Source organism: Monopterus albus, unplaced genomic scaffold (genome assembly GCF_001952655.1).
Source record: "Monopterus albus unplaced genomic scaffold, M_albus_1.0 scaffold60.1, whole genome shotgun sequence".
Classification (NCBI taxonomy): Eukaryota; Metazoa; Chordata; class Actinopteri; order Synbranchiformes; family Synbranchidae; genus Monopterus; species Monopterus albus.
In genome coordinates, this window is record NW_018127940.1 from 1428167 (window position 1) to 1452536 (window position 24370).

Sequence of the window (24370 nt, forward strand, 5' to 3'; positions counted from 1 at the left end):
TTTTTGCATCAGTAATCACCAAACACAGTGTTGGTGTGTATGATAAGGGTTGACACTACAGGGCAGTAGAGCTTTCGTCTCAGCCCAGGATACTGACACAGACAGACAGGCAGCAGCTCAGTGGTTACTTGGCCGAACTAGAATGGAGTGGAAAGTGCTTATACAAGTAAAACTGCATAACACTTAACCTGGAGTATTTGCTGTATGTGGCTTGGCTCCGCTGTCTACTGGAAGCTTTTCAGAGGTTTTGTCTTCATTAGCCAGGTTTTTGCTGTTTTGTTGCAACATGTGCATTTTTATAGCTCTCACTCTCTTTCTCATTTCAACATTATAAGCAATAACTCACATCATAAGCAATGACTTTTTCACATTATGAGTAATAAATCCAAGAATAACCAGTGGCTTTTTTTTTGTCACATATACTGGAAGCACTGCTTACATACACCATTCGGGGCAATTCCAGTAAAGTATTTCTGATCTTTTCTGTTACAGTTGTGACTGCTGAGAGTGCATTCTCTGAACTCAATGTAATTTATTACAAACAACTTGAGGAGCACTGTGGGACCAGAGATGCAGAGTGTATTGGCCATATGGTCAGCTGAGAGCAAAAGCTGGACCTTGGGTAAATTTGATGATTTAGCAGAGCGCATGACTCAACCAGTGTCCTTCAAATGGCAGTTATAAGGGTTACAATTTGTTATGCAAACTTGTATGGCAAGCTCGCTGTGTCAGTAGTAGTCATTTGGGGCTCTTCATATTGGTCTTTGTGTGTTCCAAAAGAGTCTGAACACAGCTTCTGTTGCTCAACCTGATCCATTTTTCAAACATTACATCTAAAAGCTACAATAAAGGCTTTAAGTTAGTAATGTCACCTATGGACTTTAATTTGGTGAATATGTATATGCATGAGGGAGGTAATCTGTGTGGTTTGCAGGTTGGCCCTGCATGACCATGTTCCACTAATGACAACAAGCCTTGGTAATTTATTATGTTTATACACTGATTAATTTTATGGCAAGCAACACCCTCAGACGGTATTATTAGCATACAAAACAATAATATAATATAAATCTTCCAATATTGTTAACACAAGGCCAGATGACTTGTCTTGTCGCTGCAAATAGACTTTGTCACCAATTGATCAGTGGGATTGTTTCTTATAAGCCTGATTTTTTTCTCTCCTGGATTCATGCAAAATTACTTTTACATGCTTCAGCAACTCATTGCACTAAGAGAAAGATAACTTTTTGAAGATAAGCACATAAAACACCACCTAATGGTGAAGTATGTAGAAACCACGGTGCCCAAGCCACTTCTCCAAAACACAACATACAGTGCAACCCAACCCTACCCAACACTTCCACCTTAGCATCTGTGTTTATGAAGCTCCAAATGTTTCTGTTTTTGGTGAAATTGTCATAAATGTATAAATCCATCCATCCATTATCTATACTGTTTATCCTGAAGGGGGTCATGAGGGGCTGGAGGTGTCAGAGGCGTCTCTATATTTTTGTCCTGCACAGCTACATACATGAGAGGGTCCGAATATTAGGAACACCTCTGGATATGATGTAGTACAGTCCAACACCACCTTTAACTATGACCTCAGTAATAAATACTGAAACATTTGGAGCTTCATAAACAGATGTTGGGGTGGAAATGTTGCATTGAATTGCATACTATTGTACTGGTGTACCTAATAAAGTGGCCAGGCAGGGTATTTTTCCTATCAATAAAAAGAGCTCAACTAAAACCTATTCATGATTTTAACACTGAATCCTCTTTTAATTACTCTTAGAAACAGTTTTAATGAACAGGTCAAGAGGCTAAAAACATATAGTAAGTATAGTCCTGAAACAGCACAATTTTTTGCCTCAAAGATTAAAGCGAGAAGTCATTTTATAATTCAGAGCTTAATTTTATTTGAAGCACTTGAAGGACCTACAATTAAAATCATTAAATAACTCCAAGGAAAAGGCTGGTTGCGTTCACATATCCGTTCCTGACAGTAAGAAAAATTGTCTGATTCAAAACCGTCTCACTCCCCCTGTCCTTTCTTTGGAGCGAAGAGCATTGCCCCATTCTGCGATTTCGTCAACCTGCCAACCAGAGCCCAGGAATACACTTCATTAACCACTCCTATGGCAGAGGATGGTGGCTTTTCCAGACAGCAACACAAATCTAAGGGCCACAATGAACTACACTGAATAGGCTTGTCACTCCTGCCCAGGTTTATTTCCTCTAAAGTGTGAGCTTGAGTCAATCATAGGAAATGAGCTGAGAAATTCTGACGATTATTTATCAGTTTATCCACGAAGGTTGTTTCATCACTTCTCCTCCACATGTCAAGCACTACAAGAAAGGTAGATGAGTAAGAAAATAAATTTAGCCTTGGAACCACACTCACACACATATTAAACAGGCATACTACTGGCAGTTGTTTGTTTGTTGTATGTTATTTGTTTAGGAATGGTGAGCCTCATGCAAGAACCACTGTTATGAGCATACACTATAAGTGAGTGTGAGTGATTTAATTAAAAGATATTGCTTCTATTAGTAACTATTTTTAGATCTGGTCCAGATGCATTGTAGAAGCTATGTCTGCCTTGTTTTTTCACCTGAAGAAACACTTCAGAATTATAATGCACTAATCAGAATAAGCAGTTGTTATTGGTGAATTGTTATTGGATGTCTGTGCTAGTCATGGTGCATCTATAACAAACACTATGTTCAAACATAGGGCTGTCAATCAGTGCACATGGCACCAGGACACCCTAGGTTGGAGGTCGATGATCGACATTGTAATCGTTTCCTCTGATCTTCGCTCATATGTTTTGGACACTCGGGTGAAGAGATGGGCTGAGCTGTCAACTGCTCACCACTTGGTGGTGAGTTGGATTCGATGGTGGGGGAAAGAGCTAGACAGACCTGGCAGGCCCAAGTGTATAGTGAGGGTCTGCTGGGAACATCTGGTGGAAGCCCCGGTCAGAGAGGTCTTCAAATCCCACCTCCGACAGAGCTTCAAACAGGTGCCAAGGGACACTGGGGACATTGAGTCCAAATGCACTATGTTCCACACCTTCGTTGTCAGGGCAGCTGCTGGGAGCTGTGGCCGTAAGGTCTCCGGTTCCTGTCATGGCGGCAATCCCCAAACACGGTGGTGGACACTGTAAGTAAGAGATGCTGTCAAGCTGAAGAAGGAGCTCTATCGGGCCTGGTTGGCTCATGGGACTGCTGAAGCAGCTGGCAGGTACCGACAGGCCAAGCGGGACACAGCCCTGGCAGTCGCCATGGCAAAAACTCAGGTCTGGGAGGAGTTCGATGAGGCCATGGAGGAAGACTTTTGGTTGGCTTCAAAGACATTCTGGAGAACTGTCCGGTGGCTCAGGAAGGGGAAGCAGTGTTCTGCCAAAACTGTTTGCAGTGGAGGTTGCTGACCTCAACTGGGGATGTTGTCGGCCAGTGGAAAGAGTACTTTGAAGATCTCCTCAATCCTCCTGACACTCTTCTGTAAAGGAAGCCACGGCTGGGGACTCGGGAGGGCACTTGTCCATTACCCTGGCTGAAGTTGCCAAGGTAGTTAAGGAACTCGGTGGCAAGGCTCCAGGGGTGGATGATGTTTCTCAAGTCTGTGGATGTTGTGGGGCTGTCTTGGCTGACACGCCTCTGCAGCATTGCATGGAGTTTGTGGACAGTGCCTCTGGATTGGCAGACTGGAGTGATGTTCCCCCTTTTTAAGAAGGGCATCCTGTGGGAATTACTTTAGGACTATGGAGCTCACTGTTACGTGCTGTCTGTTCCTTGTATGACAGTCCATTTGGTTTGCAGTGCCGGCAAGTAGTCAGTCCTGTTTCTGGTGCGTGTTGGACTCCACCAAGGCTGCCCTTTGTCATCGTTTCTGTTCATTATTTTTATGGACAGAATTCCTAGGTACAGCCAGGGAACGGAGGGTGTCTGTTTTGGTGGCTGCAGAATCTCATCTCTGCTTTTTGCGGATGATGTGGTTCTGTTGGCTTCATCAGTTCAAGACCTACAGTGGGCACTGGAGGGGTTTGCAGCCGACTGTGAAGCGGCGGGGATGAGAATTAGCACCTAAAATACGAGGCCATGGTTCTCAATCGGAAAATGGTGGATTGTCCTCTCTGGGTTGGGGGTGAGTTGCTCCCTCAAGTGGAGGAGTTTAAGTATCTCGGGGTCTTGTTCACGAGTGAGGGAATTATAGAGCGGCAGGTTGACAGATGGACTGGTGCAGCGTCTGCAGTAATGTGGTCTCTGTACCGGTCCATTGTGGTGAAGAAAGAGCTTCACCTTATGACTCAGCTCTCAATTTACTGGTCGATCTACATTCCTACCCTTACCTATGGCCATGAACTTTGGATCATGACTGAAAGAATGAGATACACGGATACAAGCGGCAGAAATGAGTTTCCTCCGAAGATTGGCTGGGCGCACCCTTAGGGATAGGGTGCGGAGCTCAGTCACCTGTGAGGAGCTCGAAGTAGAGCCACTGCTCCTCCACGTTGAGCAGAACCAATTAAGGTGGCACCTGTTTAGATGCCCCCTGGACGCCTCCCTGGGGAGGTATTCCGGGCATGTCCATTCAGGAGAAGGCCTCGGGGCAGACCCAGAACACATTGGAGAGACTATGTCTCCCGGCTGGACTGGGAACACCTTGGGGTTCCTCCTGAGGAGCTAGAGGAGGTGTGTGGGGGAGGGAAGTCTGGGAGGCTCTGCTCAAGCTACTGCTCCCACGACCCGGGCTCAGATAAAGTGGATGAAGATGGATGGATGGATGGATGGTAATCAGAATAATTTTTAAATAAATATGTTATCAACAGCAAATAAAATAGAAATACCCCAAATCAATATTCTGCCTCACATCTAAGTCATTAACCACTGTAGCTGACTCCCTTTTTCTCCAAGTAAATCTAACAAATGCACTTTAGTGTGCACATCACACATTTCAGTTATCACTTCATCAAAGTGATAGATTCAGTTTGTTGATGGCTATACTACAGAAGCACTGTTCATGAGGTTAATAGCTAAGCTGCCACCTATATGCCACATATTTGACACTGTGACGTTCTGTGGCTTTCACCATCTTTTAAAAACCCTGTTGAAAACATTGGTTCACATCTGAGCTGACAACAGTGTTTTCTGTGTCCTCAGCTCCACTGCTAGCTTCTGATTTATGACTATGGTAATTCAGTAAGCATTTCATTTTGAAAATTTGGTGTTAAAGCCTCATTTGTAAATTTACTAAGCAACTCTAACTTTTCTGCCAAATATTTTATATTGTAATTTAATTTAGCTTATTTTCAGGTCACCTAATATTACATCTAAACCTAATTTATTACATTGGCATCTGCAAATTTCCAGCAGCAGGAGTTCTCTCAAGTGCTTGGTTAATAGTTTTTAGCCAGAATCACTGCAAGTGTAATGGCAGGTAATCCTATTTTTTATAAGAGAGGAATGAGTGTAATATAAGAAAAGCCAGGAGTTATACTCTCACAAACACCCTACAGTAATGCCCATAGAACAAGTAAGCATTTAATCCATTCAGGATACCCCTGCTGCACACTCCTTTTTATTCATGCCAAGTTCACACATTATTAACTTTGGCTTCAGCCCCACACTTCAACAAATCCTTTCAGAGCTTAGCGCTCTTCTTCTTATTCATCTTTCTCAGAAAACTGGGGTTATGTACAATGATGTCATTCTCTGACTGGCCATTCTTAAGTATATGGGAACATGGGTACTGTTGTTGACAATGATAGGTAAATCCTTAGTCATCAAATGGTTGCTGGAGACACTAATGATATCCCATGCTTAAAGTGAGGAGTCAAACATTGATTTGTCTGTCAATGTCTGTAATAACAATGCAAGAACCAACTTCTGTATAAGGCCACATGAAGGGAAAAATAAAATCATATCCTATAATTTGATCTTGATTTCATCAATGGGTTTTATACTGTAAAATTTATGTTAGTGCATTAATGGCATGTTTCAGTGTAGGCTGCTCTTTTCCCAGAAGATAATAATAAATTAGAAACAAGTCTAATGGTTTGCTATTAGTCCATGGATGCACTCTCAGCAGTGACATTCAGCATGCGTGATTTCACTGAACTGTGTGTGAGAAAAAAAATAACAGTAAGGTGAGAGAAGTGAAATAAAGAGTGAGAGAAAGAGAGGTATTGAGAGAAACTCAGCAGTGCTGTTTTCACCTGTAACCAATCTTTTAACATGGGGAGATATGAAGATTTGCTCTGGGGGCTGGATCGAGTGATGGAGTAAGCTGAGATAAGGGCTATGGAGGATTATTCAATCAATCACCTGTAGCCGTATCTTTACTACGCTTGTCTGAGAAGACATAAGAAGCAGTCAATGCGTCAAGGGATAAAACCAGAAAAAAAATATACTGCACATGGCTTCTCTAGTTCACAAAGGCTGCCCCATAATAATTGTACAAGAGGATGTAATAATGGGAAATAGTGCCTGTGCGTGCCAATTTGCTGATTCAGGATAGGAATGCTTGAAATAACTGCCACAATTATTCTACATTTCATTCAAAGTGGAGAAAGAAACAAGGCAGCCTAACTGCAGAGAGTACATCAGGAAAAACAGAAAGTACACGTCCTCTAAACTAAATGACAACATATATGTCCATATATAGGACCCTACCAGCGGCATGCTTACCAAACCTTTGTTGTCATGGTAACAATCATACGTGTCCATATGGCAGTTCCACCTGCAAGCATGCTGGACCATCGTGGTCATGACGACAATCATAAACACACAGTAATGATTATGGACCTGCCAGTGGTTTTCATATTAAGGGACAACTGGACAAAGCATTGCTAGGCATCACCTATTCATTCCTGTGAAAGTTGCTCAGTGGCGCACTCTGTGAAAAAAATTCTTCATGGTTCCAGATTCCAGCAAAAATTACCCAGACATTCCACACACTTCTGTATTTTTGGGACCATAGAGCATGTGCATTTGTATTGAGCTGAGTCTCCCACTGGATGAGCCAGCTGAACTCTGGTTGGCACCACCACGCAAACCTAAATGGGATAAAGTACAAATATCCTTCAGCTAAACTAAACTTTCCAAATGATACCGGACCCATTGAATCAAATTCTGATTATAAAAATGATCATTTCGTGGGGTTTGTGATGTCTGAAAAAAATACACTTATCGCTATGGAAAAAATGCTTTTTGTAAATCACATGATTAATGTGGAAACTGTAGCCATGGGGTTTGGACACTATACCAGATTTATTTCACAGCTCAGCACTGATCCTGGGGGCTTGGTTTTATTAAAAATAAGTACAAACACTAGTTAGGTTTAGAAATATTGTGGTCTGGGTTAAAATAATTTCCATTTTCATGGTTACAATAATAAATAATGGACCCCCCCTGCCCCCAGTAAGTAAGGCCAGTTTCTTGTGAGAAAGTCATGTATTCTGACACACAACCTCCTCCTAATATAGACTTTTTTGCTGTTTAAACTACTTCATTTAAAACAATGTATCTTATGTGACCAGGTGTAAGAAACATGGCAATCAGAGGACCCATGATATAAGCCATTCAGTTCAGCCTCTGAACACCTTATCACAGATTCATAGTGGTGGATTTGAAACAAAAAACATGATCAATCAAATCATAAATTATGAATACATTTATAGTGAAGAATGAGTGAATAGAATGAATAGAATGCCTTTAAAAGATTCTGTTATTTACCTTGGTGTAATTATCAGCAACGACAAAAATGTATAACTTTAATCCAACTGTTGAAAAAAAATAAGGCAGCAATTCAGTTAGTCTTAAAATTGCCGTCCCTTCTTTGTGGACATTGGTAGTGATTTGGGAAAGCACCAGAAACCGCTGGATGAATGGAACTAGGAACAGGTGTTATCACCAGCTAAGTCAAATTATGAGTATAGATGCATATATAAAGATGGTCTATGTCAAAAATCACTTTCTTATTCACTTATTGGCCTACTCCCTGCATGTTATCAGGCTGCTAATCAGCCTAATAACATGCAGTTGTGCCTGTTGCCACCTTGACTCTCCACCTATAGCCAATTTTGAAACCACACCCATTTGCTTCAATCTCACTGCAAGGAGATAAAAATAGGGTGAAATTAATTAAACTGTAATCCTCATTCAACCGTGGGTTAAAGGAGAAGAACATGTAATCATTACATTGTTAAACCCAAACACGCAAAAATAAATATCCTGAAAAGTAAAATACAGACCTTCCCACTGATAAAACAATGATCTTATAGAGCAGAATACTTGGGAATATAGTGGTGTAGGAAGTAGAATACATGCCAGAAAATCTTTACCTGAGAGGAAAGTAATGTCCTTTTGCATGAGTTTCAGAGATGCCATACTGGAGGTAAATATATAGTTTTTTAAAGCTACAGTATTTTTTATTTTTTTAGTAGAAATATCCCAAAAGGTTCTCTTGATGGGGAGAGATTCTGGCAGCAATGCAGAGATATTTCCTTCTAAAGTTTTCTGACCAGGATGCAACTCTTAACCAATCAGAGAAGGCCTCCATCAGGGGTGGGAGCAGATGGCTGTCAATCAATTTGTGAGTGCCTTTCAGCACTAATGACATCGTTGCAGGCTAGCAAGCTCCTGATTTTAGTGTTTAGCTGATCTAAACCGCTGCCCTTTGTGCTTATACCTAAATCATGCCAGAATGTATCATTTGCACTCACAGTGTGACTGTAACAGCAGCTGGCTAAGCTGAGGATGTCACTGTGTTACTACTTTCAGTTATAATAATCAGACAGTTACATCCAGGCAAGTTTATACACAAGCCACTGATTGGTCTGCCACAGTTGTAGAATCAATTTGTGTCTGTGAATTACATTATTTTGATGCCCACCAGTTGAATATGTTGTAGTCTCCACTTGGTCATTTTCCCTCAGGAGTCTGGAGAAGACATGAAGCAAGACAGTCAGCTTGGTGATATACATTATTTTACTGCCCAGCAATTGAATGCTGCCCGATAACTTCTCCAGACTGTGACACTGTGTGATGGTTTCTCATTCAGGAAGGGTCGGGTGAAGCACATAGCAGAGAGGAGCAAGCAAGGAGAGGGAGGGCTGGGCGGAGCAGAGACGACTGATTCTAGAGTCTCATGCTATTGCCAGCTAGATTTTCAATTAATCCTTATTGTAGCTTTAAATTAAGGCAGTCTGGGAAAAGAGAACTTGGAAGAATTTCTCTTACCATGCTCCTCTAGTCAGAGGAGCTCAAGTAAGAACCAGTGCAATAAAATCAAGGTTCATTCACAGCTTCATTTTTTCCCACCATACTATACACTTTCTTCAAGATGTATATGTTTCTCATAAACTTTGCACATGTCCTGTACAGCAAAGAACACACAATTGGTTGTGTGCGAAGTAAAAATAAGGAAAACACAATTTTTAAGTGGAGGGGGACTGTAAAATAAGATTGATTCCAGTGACCAGGAACAAGTTGTGTTGCTCTATTTCAAAGTGTTATTGATTTTATTTAGTGGTCACAAAGAGCTTATGACAAAATAACAGGTCACTATAGTATCAATTATATTGGACTGCATCTGCCATACATTAAGATCGGTGGTAAGAAAAAGAGTAATGGAAAGAGAAGCACTCCAAAATTATGGAGAAACTGGTGGTGTGCCCCCTACTAACAATATGCCCCTTTTTACAAGAGTGAAGCTAAAATACTTGTGTGTTACCACAGTAGCCAAATGCATATCTAAACCAGACATGAGATTCATTCACCGACAGTGCTCAGAAGAAGAACATATCATATCCATTTGTTTATTTCAAAGTATCAAATACACTAGCACAGATCTGCCACAGTGTTAGAAGTCATGAAAGAGAGACAAGGGCCCATTATGTGTCTTTTATAGTTCACCTGTGATACAAGAATGGGGTCTTCTTTTACAGTATCTCTGCTTTTGAGCATTAAATAAGTCTCCTTCAACATTTTGGGAAATATATTTGTTTCTCACATAGAGGTAGATGAGAAGATCAATATCAATTTCATCTCTATGCATTCAGTAGAGGGTCTGGACCAGGATGCGTTTAGCTGGAAGAGGAGCCAAATATATAGCAAACCACAAAAGTCCAGAAAAGTGGATTTTGTAAAATAAAATATGTTGGTGTATAGAGAACTCAAAATTTCTGCATCAAAGCAAATCTCATATCTGGAGACAACTGCATTTTTGGTCCAGGAGTTCACAAAATATGAGTCTGTTGAATTTAAAAGAGAGTTGTCATCTTGTGCCAAAGAACATTAAAGAGGAGAAGCACCAGCGGCAGAAGAACAGGAAGAAAAAATGGCAGCTGATTCTACAGTAAACCTATTTTTGTTAAAAAGTTACTGTAAGAAAATTGACTAATTTTAATGTTATGTGATTTTAAACTTCTGACTTAGATTTATTTGGAAAATAAAATATTACTAATGTATGAACAGAAAGCTAACTTTTTCCCCCCCAATATGAACGCAGACAGCTGAGACCTCCATTAATCTTGAATGTGCTCTCTCTCGCTTTCTTTCTCTTCATGTTCTCCTCAATCTGTCATCATAGTAACATAAGCAACCGTAACCTCAAAAGTTTAAAAAATGTTTTTGCTTTTAACCTTGGGTCCTACAGTATTTAAGCCTTCCAAAAGACAAATCTCTGTCTGTGGGCAATTATGGCTTCTAGGGTTTTTCTTATTAAATTAATAAAAAAGTGATGGGTTGGACATTTATTTGGAGATAATCAAAATTCTTTGTGCACTGAGAAACACATGATAGATTGAAAGGGGTCCTAAAATTGCTAATACAGTCTTTCCAGTCTGATAGTGCATACCTTACATGTTTTCACATTTATTACAATTTTGAAATCTTCTAATTCAGTCCAACTTGCATTTACAGTGCCTTTACTTTACTTTACTGTGAATTCGCAGGGTGCATCAATCCCAAATTATGTTCCCCATTATCACTGAGCCCTGTTAATATTCATATATATACAGGCTTCATTCAATATTGAAGAATTTTGTGTGTTAACATATAGGCAAAATGTCCCTGACAACAATACAATCTCCTTACTCTACATGCATTTTACAAATGTAGGAGGTTACTGGTCACATTTTGCATATAGAGTGACTACAGGCAGCTTTTCACAACTGAATTGAAAGATTGATTGCACCACAATTGCACCAGACAGTCTACAAATTCAGATGCGGGGCATGCTTTGTGTGGATGCAACATGCATCAGACTCATTTCATTGTATGTAGATAAAATGTACTATGTACATTTATAATTTTCAAGTGAACTTAGCATCAAGTAGCTTGATATACTCTGTCAACAGGTAGGTAAACAACAAAATTATTAATTTTGTATTATCTGTATTACCCTGTATCAGATACTACAACTTTAAACCTCATGATTCATCATAATTTATCTTAAAGTACATACAAAATTAGGTTCAATATTTAAATATGTTTTCTACTTAAGCTGCGTTTTAATGGCAACCAATGACAAATGTGAATGTTTGACTGTTTCTGACAGCTGGAATAAAATGCATAAAACTATAACAAGGCTGCAATTTAGGGGAAGAGGTTGGCTGAGGACTAACAGCACAAACAATACTGTCAAGCAAACTGCAGTATGTTCTTTGTATTATTCTACATGAAGAAAACAGAACTAGTATTACAGTGAAAACATATGGTATTGTCAAGTAAGTTTCAGAAATGTATAACTCCTAAATATATATATAAAAATAAACAGCACTATAGAGACGTTACCATATTAAGACATCAGCACTCATCCAGCCCACAAGCATCAACATAAAAATGTGTTTTTGTTAACAATCATATCAATCATATTTTGATAAAATGTCTCTACATGATAGTAAGTGACCTTTCCTATACTGTCTTAAACAGAACTAATGATATCAGAACCTTTTTCTTTTGCCTTTGTGCTTCCTCCCACTCAGCAGCTGTCATTCCTCAAGTGCCTTGTTCAAGGACATCTTGTTGATGCACTGAACTAGTGCTCACTTTACTCATTTGGATGCCCAGTTTCTACACAAAGGTGCTGAACATTACTATAGTAATGTTGCAGTCAACGGCCCATATCATCACACCTTTTGCCTTAGCCTTTAGTCTGTTAATTGCTCCAGCCTTAAAACGGTTATCAGTGGGAAGCAGAATGTGTATGTGCAGTCCACTGCTTTCAGTATTTACAGTGGTTAAGGCCATTCATGATTAGCACTCTACAACTACTCTATTGGCTTAAAATAACAGTTTCCATTATGGAAACAAAATGTATTCATAAATGTTTCAAAAATAACTATAAACACTCCAAATGGTGTGTAAAAAAACACTGCTCAAGGGATTAATAATAATAACAATGGTAATAACAATGATAATAATAATAATTTGAACATGCATGAATGCTTTGTTGATGTAGGTCCTCTCCAGACAGTCATACAGTATAAGATACAGTATGAGCCTACTTAGAGACATCAAAAAGTAATAAAAGTATCCTTAACATGCTATGAACAGTTAAGGACTGCTTGAGCAAAGGGTAAGCAATCATTGAGCATTTAATTAATCAGCTGGATCTCTCAACTGAAAACTCTTGGTTGGCTGATGTCGTTTTCTTTCTTTCGGTATGTGCTGCAATAATCCAGCAGCATCGAGTTTAGCATACAAAGTATATACATAATGGAAAAGAAGCTGTTGCACTTTTCTTTAAAGACACAGTTCGTACCTAAACCATCTCTGACTGCTCCCCTGCCTTTGGTGTCCTTTCGTCTAATCAATTAATCAATCACAGCAGCTTTACAAGCCTTATCTCCAAAGTTGCCTATGCCATAAATGTCCGAAGATGGATGCTTATAGAGTCAGAGGCGCTGTCCAAGGTACTGCATTCAGCTCCTCCCCGGTAGACATCACGGAGAGACACGTGATACGCTCCGTCTGTGGCTCCTGACAGTCGCTGGATAAGCTCAACAGGGAGACCAGATTGCACCTTCTCTTCCACAACGATAACTGGATTTACGCCCCCATCCGTAGGTTAGTTTTCTCTTTAGTTGTGTTTTGTTCTTCAGTCTGGAAGCAAACTTGGAGGACGAAATATTTAAAGGTAATTTCCTTAAGTAAGCCTGTGAGATTTTTAGAGGAGTTAGAGTGGAAGTGGATCCGTCTCTCCCTTTCTCTCTCGCTGATGCTGAGATTCACTTGAAAGCAGATCTTAATGTGAAGGTTTCGCCAAAGAGGATTCGAGGTACAGGCTCTCAAACAGACCCCAAATACGGGCAGTCCTGATTTACAGGCGTTCGGTCCGCGGTGCTTTGCATGAAATAGCCCCCCCACCCCACCACCATTTTTTTGCAACTATTTAAGGTCCCGTAGAAGTATAGGTGTAAACGCAGAGGTTATAACAACCTCATCTTGTTTTACCAAAAGACGTTTATAGTTGTACGCGACTGAAAAATGCCGCCGATATACGCATGAAACAACACTGAAATTATTGTGCGCCCTTTACAGCTGGGGAACGGTAAGATGTTGAGGTTTGGGGCAGGTTATTGATGAGATGGTGGCGAAAATGGGAACGATGTCCCGTTTTGGCAAAATATGCAAAACGCTAAATTCTGGTGATGATTATTCCATAATTTAGTTGAAGCATAATCATTTACTGGTCGCTAGGATATTTCACGTTATTTTTTTGTTTATTCAGATGTTTCTGTCCGTTTAAAGTGCAGTGCCTGCGTAAATCCGATCTACAGCCCGTTCAGCGCATTTTTTATTCTCTGAAATGCAAAGTAATTGCGGAGACTGTAAATCGGGTTACTGCCTTGTTTTACTTCCATTTGTAAGACGTATGGCTTTGTGGCTGAGAAGCAGAATTCGTCTCATGGTCTGAGTGGAAAAAGAGCGATGAGATAAACATTACAAAGAGCACATTTTGGGGTTTGGCTAAGACCCAGCAGCAGGACGACTTGTTCGTCTCACACAAACCAACCATTGTGAATCAAATGACGCACTTTTCGCTCATCATAGGTCAATAGAGGGCAGGCCGGGGTTTATCGGAATGCCGTTGATAATGCTCATTTAGGATTTCAGAAGTTTGAGAAGTACAAGCGAAACATAAAAAAATGAAAATGAAAATTGTAATCCTTTTTTCATCCTTTCCTTTTGGTAATTGAAATTGTCTTCAGGAATTGTTTATAGCCTAAATGTGTAAACCTCTGGATGCTATACAAATAATTATAATCAGTTTTTATTTTATTGACGTGCATTTTCTAAATATATTTGAAGAACTGCATGTTAAAAGACTACATTTCTGACACAGTACTTTGCCACTGAGATAAAGTAATGATTCAGTGATACTGACTAGAGGTATACTGTAGATATAGCCTGTGCTTGTTGTAACAAAGGCCTGTTGGATACAAGTGCTTCAATGACTGGGCTTCTGCCTTAATCGTAGTATTATCTCTGACTTTTAACTCAGGCTTTGGCCAAAATGAATTTGGAAATAGATGTGGTGAAAATGGTGATATTGTATTAAAATTGTTTCATTTGTTTTCTTCCATTTTTAGCCTTTTGGGACAGGGATCTGCCTTGACAGACAGCTTCTTTTACTGAGCTTATCAGCCACTGTAGCTCCATATGGCATTTTTTCATTACTACAGAGGATTCAGGGTGAAGATCCCTGAGCAAGGCTTCCAGTTACCCGCTGAAGAATGTTGGCATGAACGTGAAGATTAAAGCTGCCATTTCAACTCAAGTGAAACCGTGCACACTCTGACTGGCACCAGGAGGGACTGTTCCATAATTACATAAATTAGACTGAGTATACACAATGGATATTTGTATCCTTGTCACTTTGCTCTAAATAGCCATGGCAGAGAGGACCTTTAAACAGTTCAAACTATTTTGGCACAGACAGTGAGAGATTTGGCCAGTGGCCTGAGCAATGAGAGGTAATGATATTTGATCCAGGAAATAAGTGTTGGCTAAGTCTATTGCTATGCAAATATATTACAGCATTTACATTGTCTTGCAATGCATCAGTTCACAGCTGTATATCCATGTAGACAATCAATCGTATGCCAGTCTACTCTCAACCCATCATACCTCTCACTTAAACAAAGGTTCTTATAAGTAAATTTAACCCTATAAGTCACTATCTACCTACGCAAAATTTGTGATCACACAATGGTTTTACAAAAGCCACATGGTGCCCATATCATATGGGTTGGGCTGCTCATTTGCTGCTTTGTAGAAATAGGAACTTGTCTAGAATTTACAGGTGCTGAGGGACAGTGGGCTAGATTTCCAGTGTGGAATGCATGTTGTGAAAGTGAAATGAGCTTCAACATGAAAACGAAGAGTTCCCATGGGCTGCTCGTTTACTTCGATGATGAGGGATTTTGTGACTTTTTAGAACTTCTCATACTGAACGGTAAACTCAGCCTTCGTTTCTCCATCTTCTGTGCCGAGCCAGCAACCGTTGTATCTGACACAGCTGTCAACGACAGCCAATGGCATGCAGTCATGATAAGGAGAAACTTTAAGAACACAACCTTAATGGTGGACAGTGAGATAAAGTGGGCCGAGGTGAAGTCAAAAAGACGGGATATGACTGTTTTCAGCCATTTGTTTGTTGGTGGAATACCACCGGAATTACGATCTGTGGCATTACGAATGACTTCAGCTGCAGTCAGGGATCAGCTGCCTTTCACTGGCTGGATAACAGACATAAAGGTCAACAACACGGAGTCTGTAATGATCAACAGTGAAGGGGTCTTGAAGGACCTCTGTGGTGCAGCCAACATATGCTTAAATGGAGGAGTCTGCAGTTTAATTAACGATGAGCCATCATGTGACTGCTCTCAGACAGGCTTCCATGGAAAGGACTGCAGTGAAGGTAAGACATCTGGATTCATTTTTAGACCATACAGTCAGTTCAACTTATGCTTTCTAGCCTTTTCAGTCAACATTGACCAATTTTACAGATTCAACTATTTAATTGTAATTACAGCACCTTCAGTCCTGCAGTAATGCATTCCCTTCCTCTATTTGACTAAAGCCATATGTTTGTCATAGTCTTTGATGTGTGCCATTGATCTACAATGCAGTAGTAACGAGTGAATCTCCTGCATCATTAGCAAAATATGCAGGTGTTCGTCAACCCCAAAGGTGTCTACTGTTCTTATCAAACTGCTCTGTGGGGATTGGTTGACCTATGAAACATCTCCAGTGACTTACCTCAGATGCAATCGAAGGAGTAATCATGAGTCATATGGAGTAAACACGATATCACTGATTACTTTTAATATAGTCAAAAGCATTCAATAGATTCAGATAGTTGAAAAAAAGGAACCCATAAAGGATCTGGGTGTGGTTGCCAGTGACAATAATGTCATTGTTATAAACTTTAATCTGGCAGTTGTACGTGCAGAAATATGATAGATCATTATCATATTCTCTAGAAACAAACAAAACAAATACAGTAACATGACAGAGCAACAACTTCTATCAAAAATGTGATCCTAAAAGTTTTTAGGAGATTTTAAAAAATAATACAAATCGGCAGTATACTGCAGGAGAATAAAATAGACCCAGCTAATCAATGCACAAAAAGAAGATGGGGCTCTTTGATGTAATGTGAATAGCATCACTCTGTTGACCATATTATCAGAATCTCTTCTGGTCATCATCTTTTCTTTAGTATTGCTTGTAATGAAAAGTCATCAGTGTTCAGGTTATTCAGTGCATATCTTCCCACAGGTTGGCAGCTTATTGCTGTGGGGAGGAAGAGCAGATTTATTTGTCAGTCAGTGTCAATGGGGGAGGGGTTTAAGTGTGCGTGCGTGTGTGTGTGTGTGTGTGTGTGTGTGTGTGTGTGTTCTCAAGTTTATTCCAGCACACAGACTTTAAGGCTCATTTTAACACACACTATAGGTTAATGTTGCTCATTTCTTATTCACAGTTCATCACTTAAACTCATGTATCTTTATTTAAATCTTTCATTAACAACAGACTAACATTAAGCCAGAGCTGGATGATTTACCACTGTAGCATCAAATATTCCCATCTGATTGAAGAGAATATAATACAACAGCTAATAATATGTTTTCTACATACTGTGCAGGTTATGTTTTAAATTCTGTTTATTCTGGCTTTGTTGGTAGTGTTAATAAAGTAGGAGGGAGCATTGGCTCTTTTACCAACCTCATGTGATGACACAGTGAATGATTGCAAACTTTCAATGTGGGGCAGCATTAGGTCTTTGTTTATTTAAACTACTACTATTGAAACTACTCATCAGTGAGTAATCAGTGGTTTTATGACTTCAACTTTAAGCCTTAAAGTTTGATGAGGTGGGGACATTGTGATGGCCACATTCCTAAACCTGGTCTGGAAAATGAATAAGCATATTGATATATTACTAAATAAAGTAAGTGTGTCTCTATCTTAGAAAAAAAATTGTAAAGCTAAACACACACACATTTCATCCTAATTTTTAGTGTGCTACAGTGACAACAGAGTCACTTGTTCTGTTTTGTTCCACCCTGAAGCCCATTGTACGATGGTGAATGGCAAAACCAGTAGAAAGAGAACAGCATCTGGAACTCAGCCTAAAAATCACGGTTGTACATCTGCTCTCCTATTATATATACAGTACAGTGTCTTGCCTAAAGTACCATGTCAAGCCAAGGAAGAGACATGACAGGTTACTAAGCTGAAGTCATTAGATCCAGAAGATTACACAACAGAAGCCTCAAAGACAAACAATCTGTCAGTAGAGTTGTCACTCCAGACAGCCACAAAGCAGTGTGGAACTGAGACCTCTCTCTCAGTCATGCTCCTTGTCAGTTTGACAAGGAATTACTCCATACAAGCATGCACTCATTTAGTTACATTGCTCTCTCACACAGTCAACTACTCTCGCCATTAATGAGTGTAATAATGAGATTAAAAGGTTTTTCCTGTGATTTGAGTTTTGAGAGGCAGTGCATTACATCATCATCCATGTTTGTTGTTGATAGTTAGTTGATTGGTTGCACATATTTAGATGATCATAGTAGATGTTTCTAGATTAAAAAAAGCAATCACCTATTAGTTGATTTTTTTTGGACACCTATTGGCAGCACAACAACTGATAAACACAACAATGACAACCTACTGTATTCATCATATAAAGTTGCTTTGGTGATCATACATGCAGTAAACACTGAGCAACAATAGTATTCATTTAAAACTGTGTTTCTGGCTGCTAAATCACATTAAGTCTATCATTCACTCCCCATGTAGCTCTGGCTTGGTCTTCAGCAACCCCTTATGGGAAATCTGGCTCTTTATGAGCTAAACGCTGTACTATGATCATCAGTCAGCTGCTAGTGTTTGCTGTTTGGTGCTTGGGAGACAGTGTAAAATGGGTTCTTCACAGTATTTTTTTTTTTTTTTAAAAAGCTACTGTACCCGCTGCTTTCGGAAATGGGGTTGACAAGAGAGGTGACCAAAATAATACATTAGTGGGCTGTTAGACCAAAACAGTGAGTGCTGTACAGGGAAGCATAGAGTTGGGTAATTCTTTGTTGGTTTGTGACTACAAGTGGCCAGTCTCACATTACACATAGTTGTTTGATTCATTGTTAAAATAAAAATAAAGATACTGATTAGTACAGCTTTAAATCTAGCTACAGGTTGCCAGATTACAGAAGTGCAGAGATTGAAAAACCAAAGGGTCTCCTGAAATTGCCAGAATAAACTAGTGTCCTACCCTGAAGCCTTATCAAATAAATTACCCCAGTCAGAATCCGAATCCACAGAATCAGCAGAAGAAATTAAACTCGAATGTAAAAACTAGAAACGTAGATCTGTCCTCTCATAAGTTTGGCCCTACCCAGTGCCCCTACTGTACATTGATTGCACTGTAAAGTACATTGGAGTTGAAAATGTACCTTTCAATTTAATCATTTAAAAGCTGCTGTATTACTTTGATCAGATGAGAGGATTACAGGATTTGCCACCAGACCTGTCAACTGTCCCCTGTCGAACCACAAGCTTGCACATCGCATCACCACACACACATGCACACGCTTACACACATAAATCCATTTGATCAGTTAAAACAATTTTTTAAATGCACTCTTCTATGGCCGCTGAGTTCCCAGAAGCTGTCCTTTTGTTTCTCATTAGATAAATAATAAAGATGCTTTGCATATCTCCATATTTTTTCCCGATAAAAATGCAACAGTGTTGTTTATTTCATTGTGCATTAGCCAAGCATAAAACAGTCCAGGTAAAAAGAAAAAGTAGGGCAGACCTCAACTAAGACTGCACAGCATTTTATTTTTCATTGTGTGCATTATGTAACTCGCAGGGTAGCTCACATTGACTGGATGCAGTAAGTAATTGTGATTGCACTGCACTTTTATGGTTTCAGCTGAAAGTGGGTTCTATCAAAAATATAGTTAGAAATCCCTGAAACAAATGTGTAGAGCAGTCAGATAAATTAAGCCACTTCATTAAAGCTGTTAATGCATGGTGACAGGGTACCAAGAATGAATGTTAGTCAAATTATGTCCCAGCTATTTTTACAAATGAATCATGATCATCAGATGGCTTGGTTATGTGAAAAATAAAGTTAAATTTTGCTACAGGGTGTCTTGTTTGAGCTGGTACAGTCAGTGTTTTTTAGCTGAGGGGTTGAATCACAGGGTGCTGCTTGACTGTAGTGAATTTTAGATGTTGAAACCTACATTTTTCTCTGGTGTTTTTGTATGATTGCTTTAATGCTTTTCATGACACAGGTTTGTTGATGGATTGTTTTACACAAACTAATTGTTAATCTGTAGAAATGGGATTGCCTGGTGATAGTGTATGTCCTGCCAGTAGAATTTGAAATATGATGACACTGATGACTCCTTGATTACATTAGAGGTGGTGTTTTACATTATCGCTCACAGTGATGACTCACCACCTGCTATAACACCACTTTGTATATGGAGGTGGACAATGAGGAGGTGTGAAATGTCATAATGCAATTTTTATACTGGGACTAAATTTTAAGCAGTCAAACAGTATTCTCTTAGTATACTTGCTGGACCAGCATCTGGTCTGGTTAATTAGTTAGTTAGTTAGATAGGTAGTTTATTTAATTATTCATTTGGAAAATATTGTAGGTATAACTACATTAAACTGGTGGAGTTTATATGTGAATCATTCGGAATTGAATAAGTTCACAGTGCTAGCAATAAATTCTTATCTAGTGTTTTGGAGCAAGTTGTGGCTGTTACTGCAGCCCTTGTGTGACTTTCTTCTACTATTCCTGATTGAGCCAGTTTCTTTCAGATGTTAAAACAGCAATTAAGATTTTTTTTTTTTGGTTACTTGGAGGCAGTGCAACAAATTGTAAACACAACACTGACTGACAAGTTGTTAGCAAACCATAGCAATGTTTTCTCATTCAGAAGACACAGAACAACATTAGCATTCATTTGGTCTCACAATATCAGTCCAAGGTGAAGCTCTCTTCACACTATGCAAAGTCTTTTTATACATTGTTACTTTAAAATATTGATTAGTGCAGCTTTAATTCTGGCTACACTGATAGTGAATGACAGATAGCCAACATTAAACAATACAAACAAGAGGATCACTTTTCTTATTACAGTAAGTCAGTAATTTTACTGTATTGACTGTTCTCAGACTGAACCATGTGTGGGTCTTTATAAAGATCATGTTTTTTAAAGATTTATTTTTGGGGTTTTATGCATCAATTAATTAGTGAGTCATGTAGAGGCAGACAGGAAACAAAAGGGAGAGCGACTTGTCGGCAGCCAGTCTAACCTCTGACGTTACAAACCCCAGGGTGGTACAGGGTACACTGTGCCATTACTATAAATCTAAATTTCTGAACTAAAAATCAGATTGAAAATTAATGAATGGTACAAGACAGCATGGGGCTAATCTTAATTTTTTGTTCCATGTGCTACCACTGGCAACTGTAAACTCTGGTATTTATACGGGATAGTAAATAAATCTAGTTTTGGAATTTGGATCAACGTTGGATCCCGAGGAATATTTTAGCTAAACAGGGGGCAAATGTCTTGTCTTGTTAATTTGCAAGCTTTACAAATTAGCAGGTGCTATTATACATCCATATATGATAATATAATACTGTAAGCCCTGATGTGGCATCTGTGTGTATATACTCTATTTATGGAAAAGGCCACAGTGATCACACTCCAACCCCCCGTGAGCAACCAATGCTGTATTTGTATACATGTGGAAGTGGGAAACATCTTGTTAACAAATGTGACCATTAAACCCTCTCATGCAACGATATTGATTGCTTTTAAACCGTGGTTACTGTCGTGAGAGGTCGAAAACTGCCTCAAAAACACAACTTTCACTTTGGTATCCATCTAGTGCACATATGTACTGTAGATAATTCCAAATCATAATATTCCTGGTGTCCATAGTTCCTGAAAGCATCATAACTGAGGAGATTGGCCTCAAACGTCTATGATATGTAGTCACTTCCAAGACCATCTCTGTTAAACCTGCCCCCTGCACACGAATGGGTCCAAAATTCTGAAACTGAAAATATAAGAGTTGAAACCTGTGTATGAAAAGTAAGTAAAATTACATCTGAATTGAATAAACCTTTGATTCTTATTTATATTTTTTTCCGGGTTCAAGACCAGTACTTCAATTTTCAATTTCAAATGTTTGCTTTTCAGTTACAAATTTTTTTTTCAAATTAACAAAACATTTGCCCCCCTTTTAGCTCCATAGAGGATCAGTAATTTTACACAGTTGTCTATAAACAGCTTTGTGTGCGAATATGTGATGAATCAAAGGAACAAAAATTTTATTGAGATTGATGAATACAAATAAAAATTGTACAGTGAATTTGGTGAATTCAACTTGCGCTACGGTATAAATCATTCCTGTGGATGGCATGTGAGTAACAAATATCAATTTTGATCTACTAATTTCACTGCAAAAAAGGAATTTCAAGAAAGTAAAAAGCCTTGTATCAAGGAAATAAGTCTTATTTTAAGTCCAGAAAGAAAATGTATCTGGTCAAGCATGGTTTCCATTAGAAAAATAATCTCATTTTAAGAAAGTATGGCTAACTTTTAAGAATTCTTGTCAAGCAAAAAAATCTTACCCCATTGGCAGATTTTTTTTTTTGCTTGATACAAGATTATTTGTTTTAATTTAAGAATATTTAGCTTCTTTCTAGTAGGCCTGTTTTTGCAGTGATGAAGTATTCACTGGCTTTCCTCATCTTCACATAGGGTATATGAATTTAACAACTTTGAGACAGTATAGGAAGATGAATTCATACTGTAGTTTGAATGAGCACTCCCCGGCATGCCTGTCACTGCTATGAGCACGCACCATGTGACCTCACTGTATCTCTGAAAGTGTCATTCTGTCTAGAAGCCTCCTGCAGCTTCACTCAGACAAAAGTAGATTAATAGTATACTGCTGTCGCTGAGTCCAAAGACAGATACTGGGATCAAAAGATTAGAGGGATTTTCTCAGAGGATTTTTGCCTTGTTTAAATACAACTGCTCCCAACTGTCAAAGGGTGTTTGTGAAATTCTATGACAACAAACTCCTCCTATAACAAGATTCATCCCACTGCACAAGTAAACACATGAATATACAAGCCACACACATAGGCACACTGGTATTAAACTGGACTACACAGTATATTTATTGTTGGATCATGCTAAGCTGGCATATGGAGCGTTCAGCATAGGTGTATCATAAGATACATAATCCACTGAGTGAATGCTATTATCTTTCAACCATGCATGACAGCTGGCAGAATTTAAATACATTTTGCAGCTTTGTTTATCATAAATGAAGTCCCTTGTTATGCCTACTGTACTTTCTGTGTGGAAGAATATTTCACTGTGCATAATCGCTTGATCCTTCCTGTGCCGCCTGAATGGCTTTTCTCCCCTACAAAGATACAGAGTAAAACTGTAGAGGGGAAAATGTTCCTCTTTTTAAATTCCAGACTTACGATGATATTTTCACTTTGAACATAAGTTGTCTTTGATGCTGCAGGTTGGGCGTCATCCTTCATGACACTCATCTGAAATGTTAAAATCAAGTTGAAAGTGCACTGCTGTAATTTGAAAGCTGTCATGTTAATGATAGAGTGAACAGTTCACTTTATTTTCAGGAGCAGTTTTCATGACTGTGAAACCGTCTGTGACTGAAAGAGTACAAATAAACCCGACTTGACTATAGTATAGTGCAGTGTGCGTCACATTTCAAGGGAATTTCTACCTAAAGTATGAGCAGGAAAATTCTGCCACTTGCAATTTTCACATCTTTCCTATTAATATATTAGCAACTCATAACAAGATAATTACAGCAGTACTGCAGTCTGTTTTGTTGTTGTTTGTTCATTTGGTTGTTTGTTTTCCAGCTTTCTCTGGCGCAAATCACTGGTTGCATTGTCACCTTTTTGATATATTTATTTTGATCATTTCTTATAAAAAGTGAATGCAGCTTAATGTTAACAGTAATTAGAGATTGTAGTAGCTGTGTTTAATTCTCTGTCTGCTTTATCATACCTGGTGAACATTGGTGATATTGCTTCAACATGAAGCTAAGATCTTTTATATAATAGGATACAAATAAGCTGATCCCACTCTCACAAACTTCAGGTTTACATTGATTTCTTAGTTGTGCTTCCAGGCATCAAGTGTTTAACAACTACTGCATCGCAAAACAGATTTACTCCACTATCCTAGATATTGTCAGTCCTGAGATCAAGGTTATTAGAACTGCTGAAAAATCTCTGATTATCTTGTTGGATCATTTCAACCCACAAGATCTGAAAGAACAGAGAAGAGAGATTAGGATTGCTGCCACAGTCCTCACTGCTTGGTCTATGTCATTGGAATTATCTGGCCTGGAATATATTGTCCACACGCCATTTGTCTCGAGAACCTTGAAGTAGCTGCATAGAGTGCTGTAATGAGTCCTAGAACCTGGAACTGAGTTAGCATTTCTGATTCCCTCACTCCAAACGCAGTGGATTTTTTGAATGGCTTTTTGGTTATAGATACCTGAAATAAGGTCTGTGGTTAACATAAGGTAAAGAGATTTTCATGGTTTATTTTATGTCATAAAATACATCAGTAAATACTCCACTTGTGATTTTTAAAGCTTCTATGTGTCTTCAGCAAGATGCTTGCTAACATGGGAGGTTGGTGGGGACATTAAACCTCATCCCGCTGGACACTGTAGCTCATCGAATCACTAATCCACCTTTACAGCCCTGTTGTTTTTAATTCTTAAAGCACTTGCAAAC

General features: G+C 39.0%; 1 protein-coding gene across 2 annotated transcripts in view; it reads left to right on the forward strand.

Moving 5' to 3' along the window:
• Positions 1-12652: 12652 nt before the first annotated feature.
• The window catches only part of LOC109961965 (neurexin-1a), a 241003-nt gene continuing 229285 nt past the window's right edge, over positions 12653-24370 (forward strand). The window contains exons 1-2 of one of the 2 annotated variants that reach the window (XR_002275197.1): positions 12653-13150; positions 14607-15937. Coding sequence is in view for 1 of the 2 variants with exons in the window: in XM_020603263.1 (XP_020458919.1) it covers positions 15226-15937 (712 nt within the window). In the remaining variant the exon portion in view is untranslated. The remainder of the gene's footprint in view (positions 13151-14606; positions 15938-24370) is intronic. The other variant, XM_020603263.1, reaches the window with a different exon arrangement.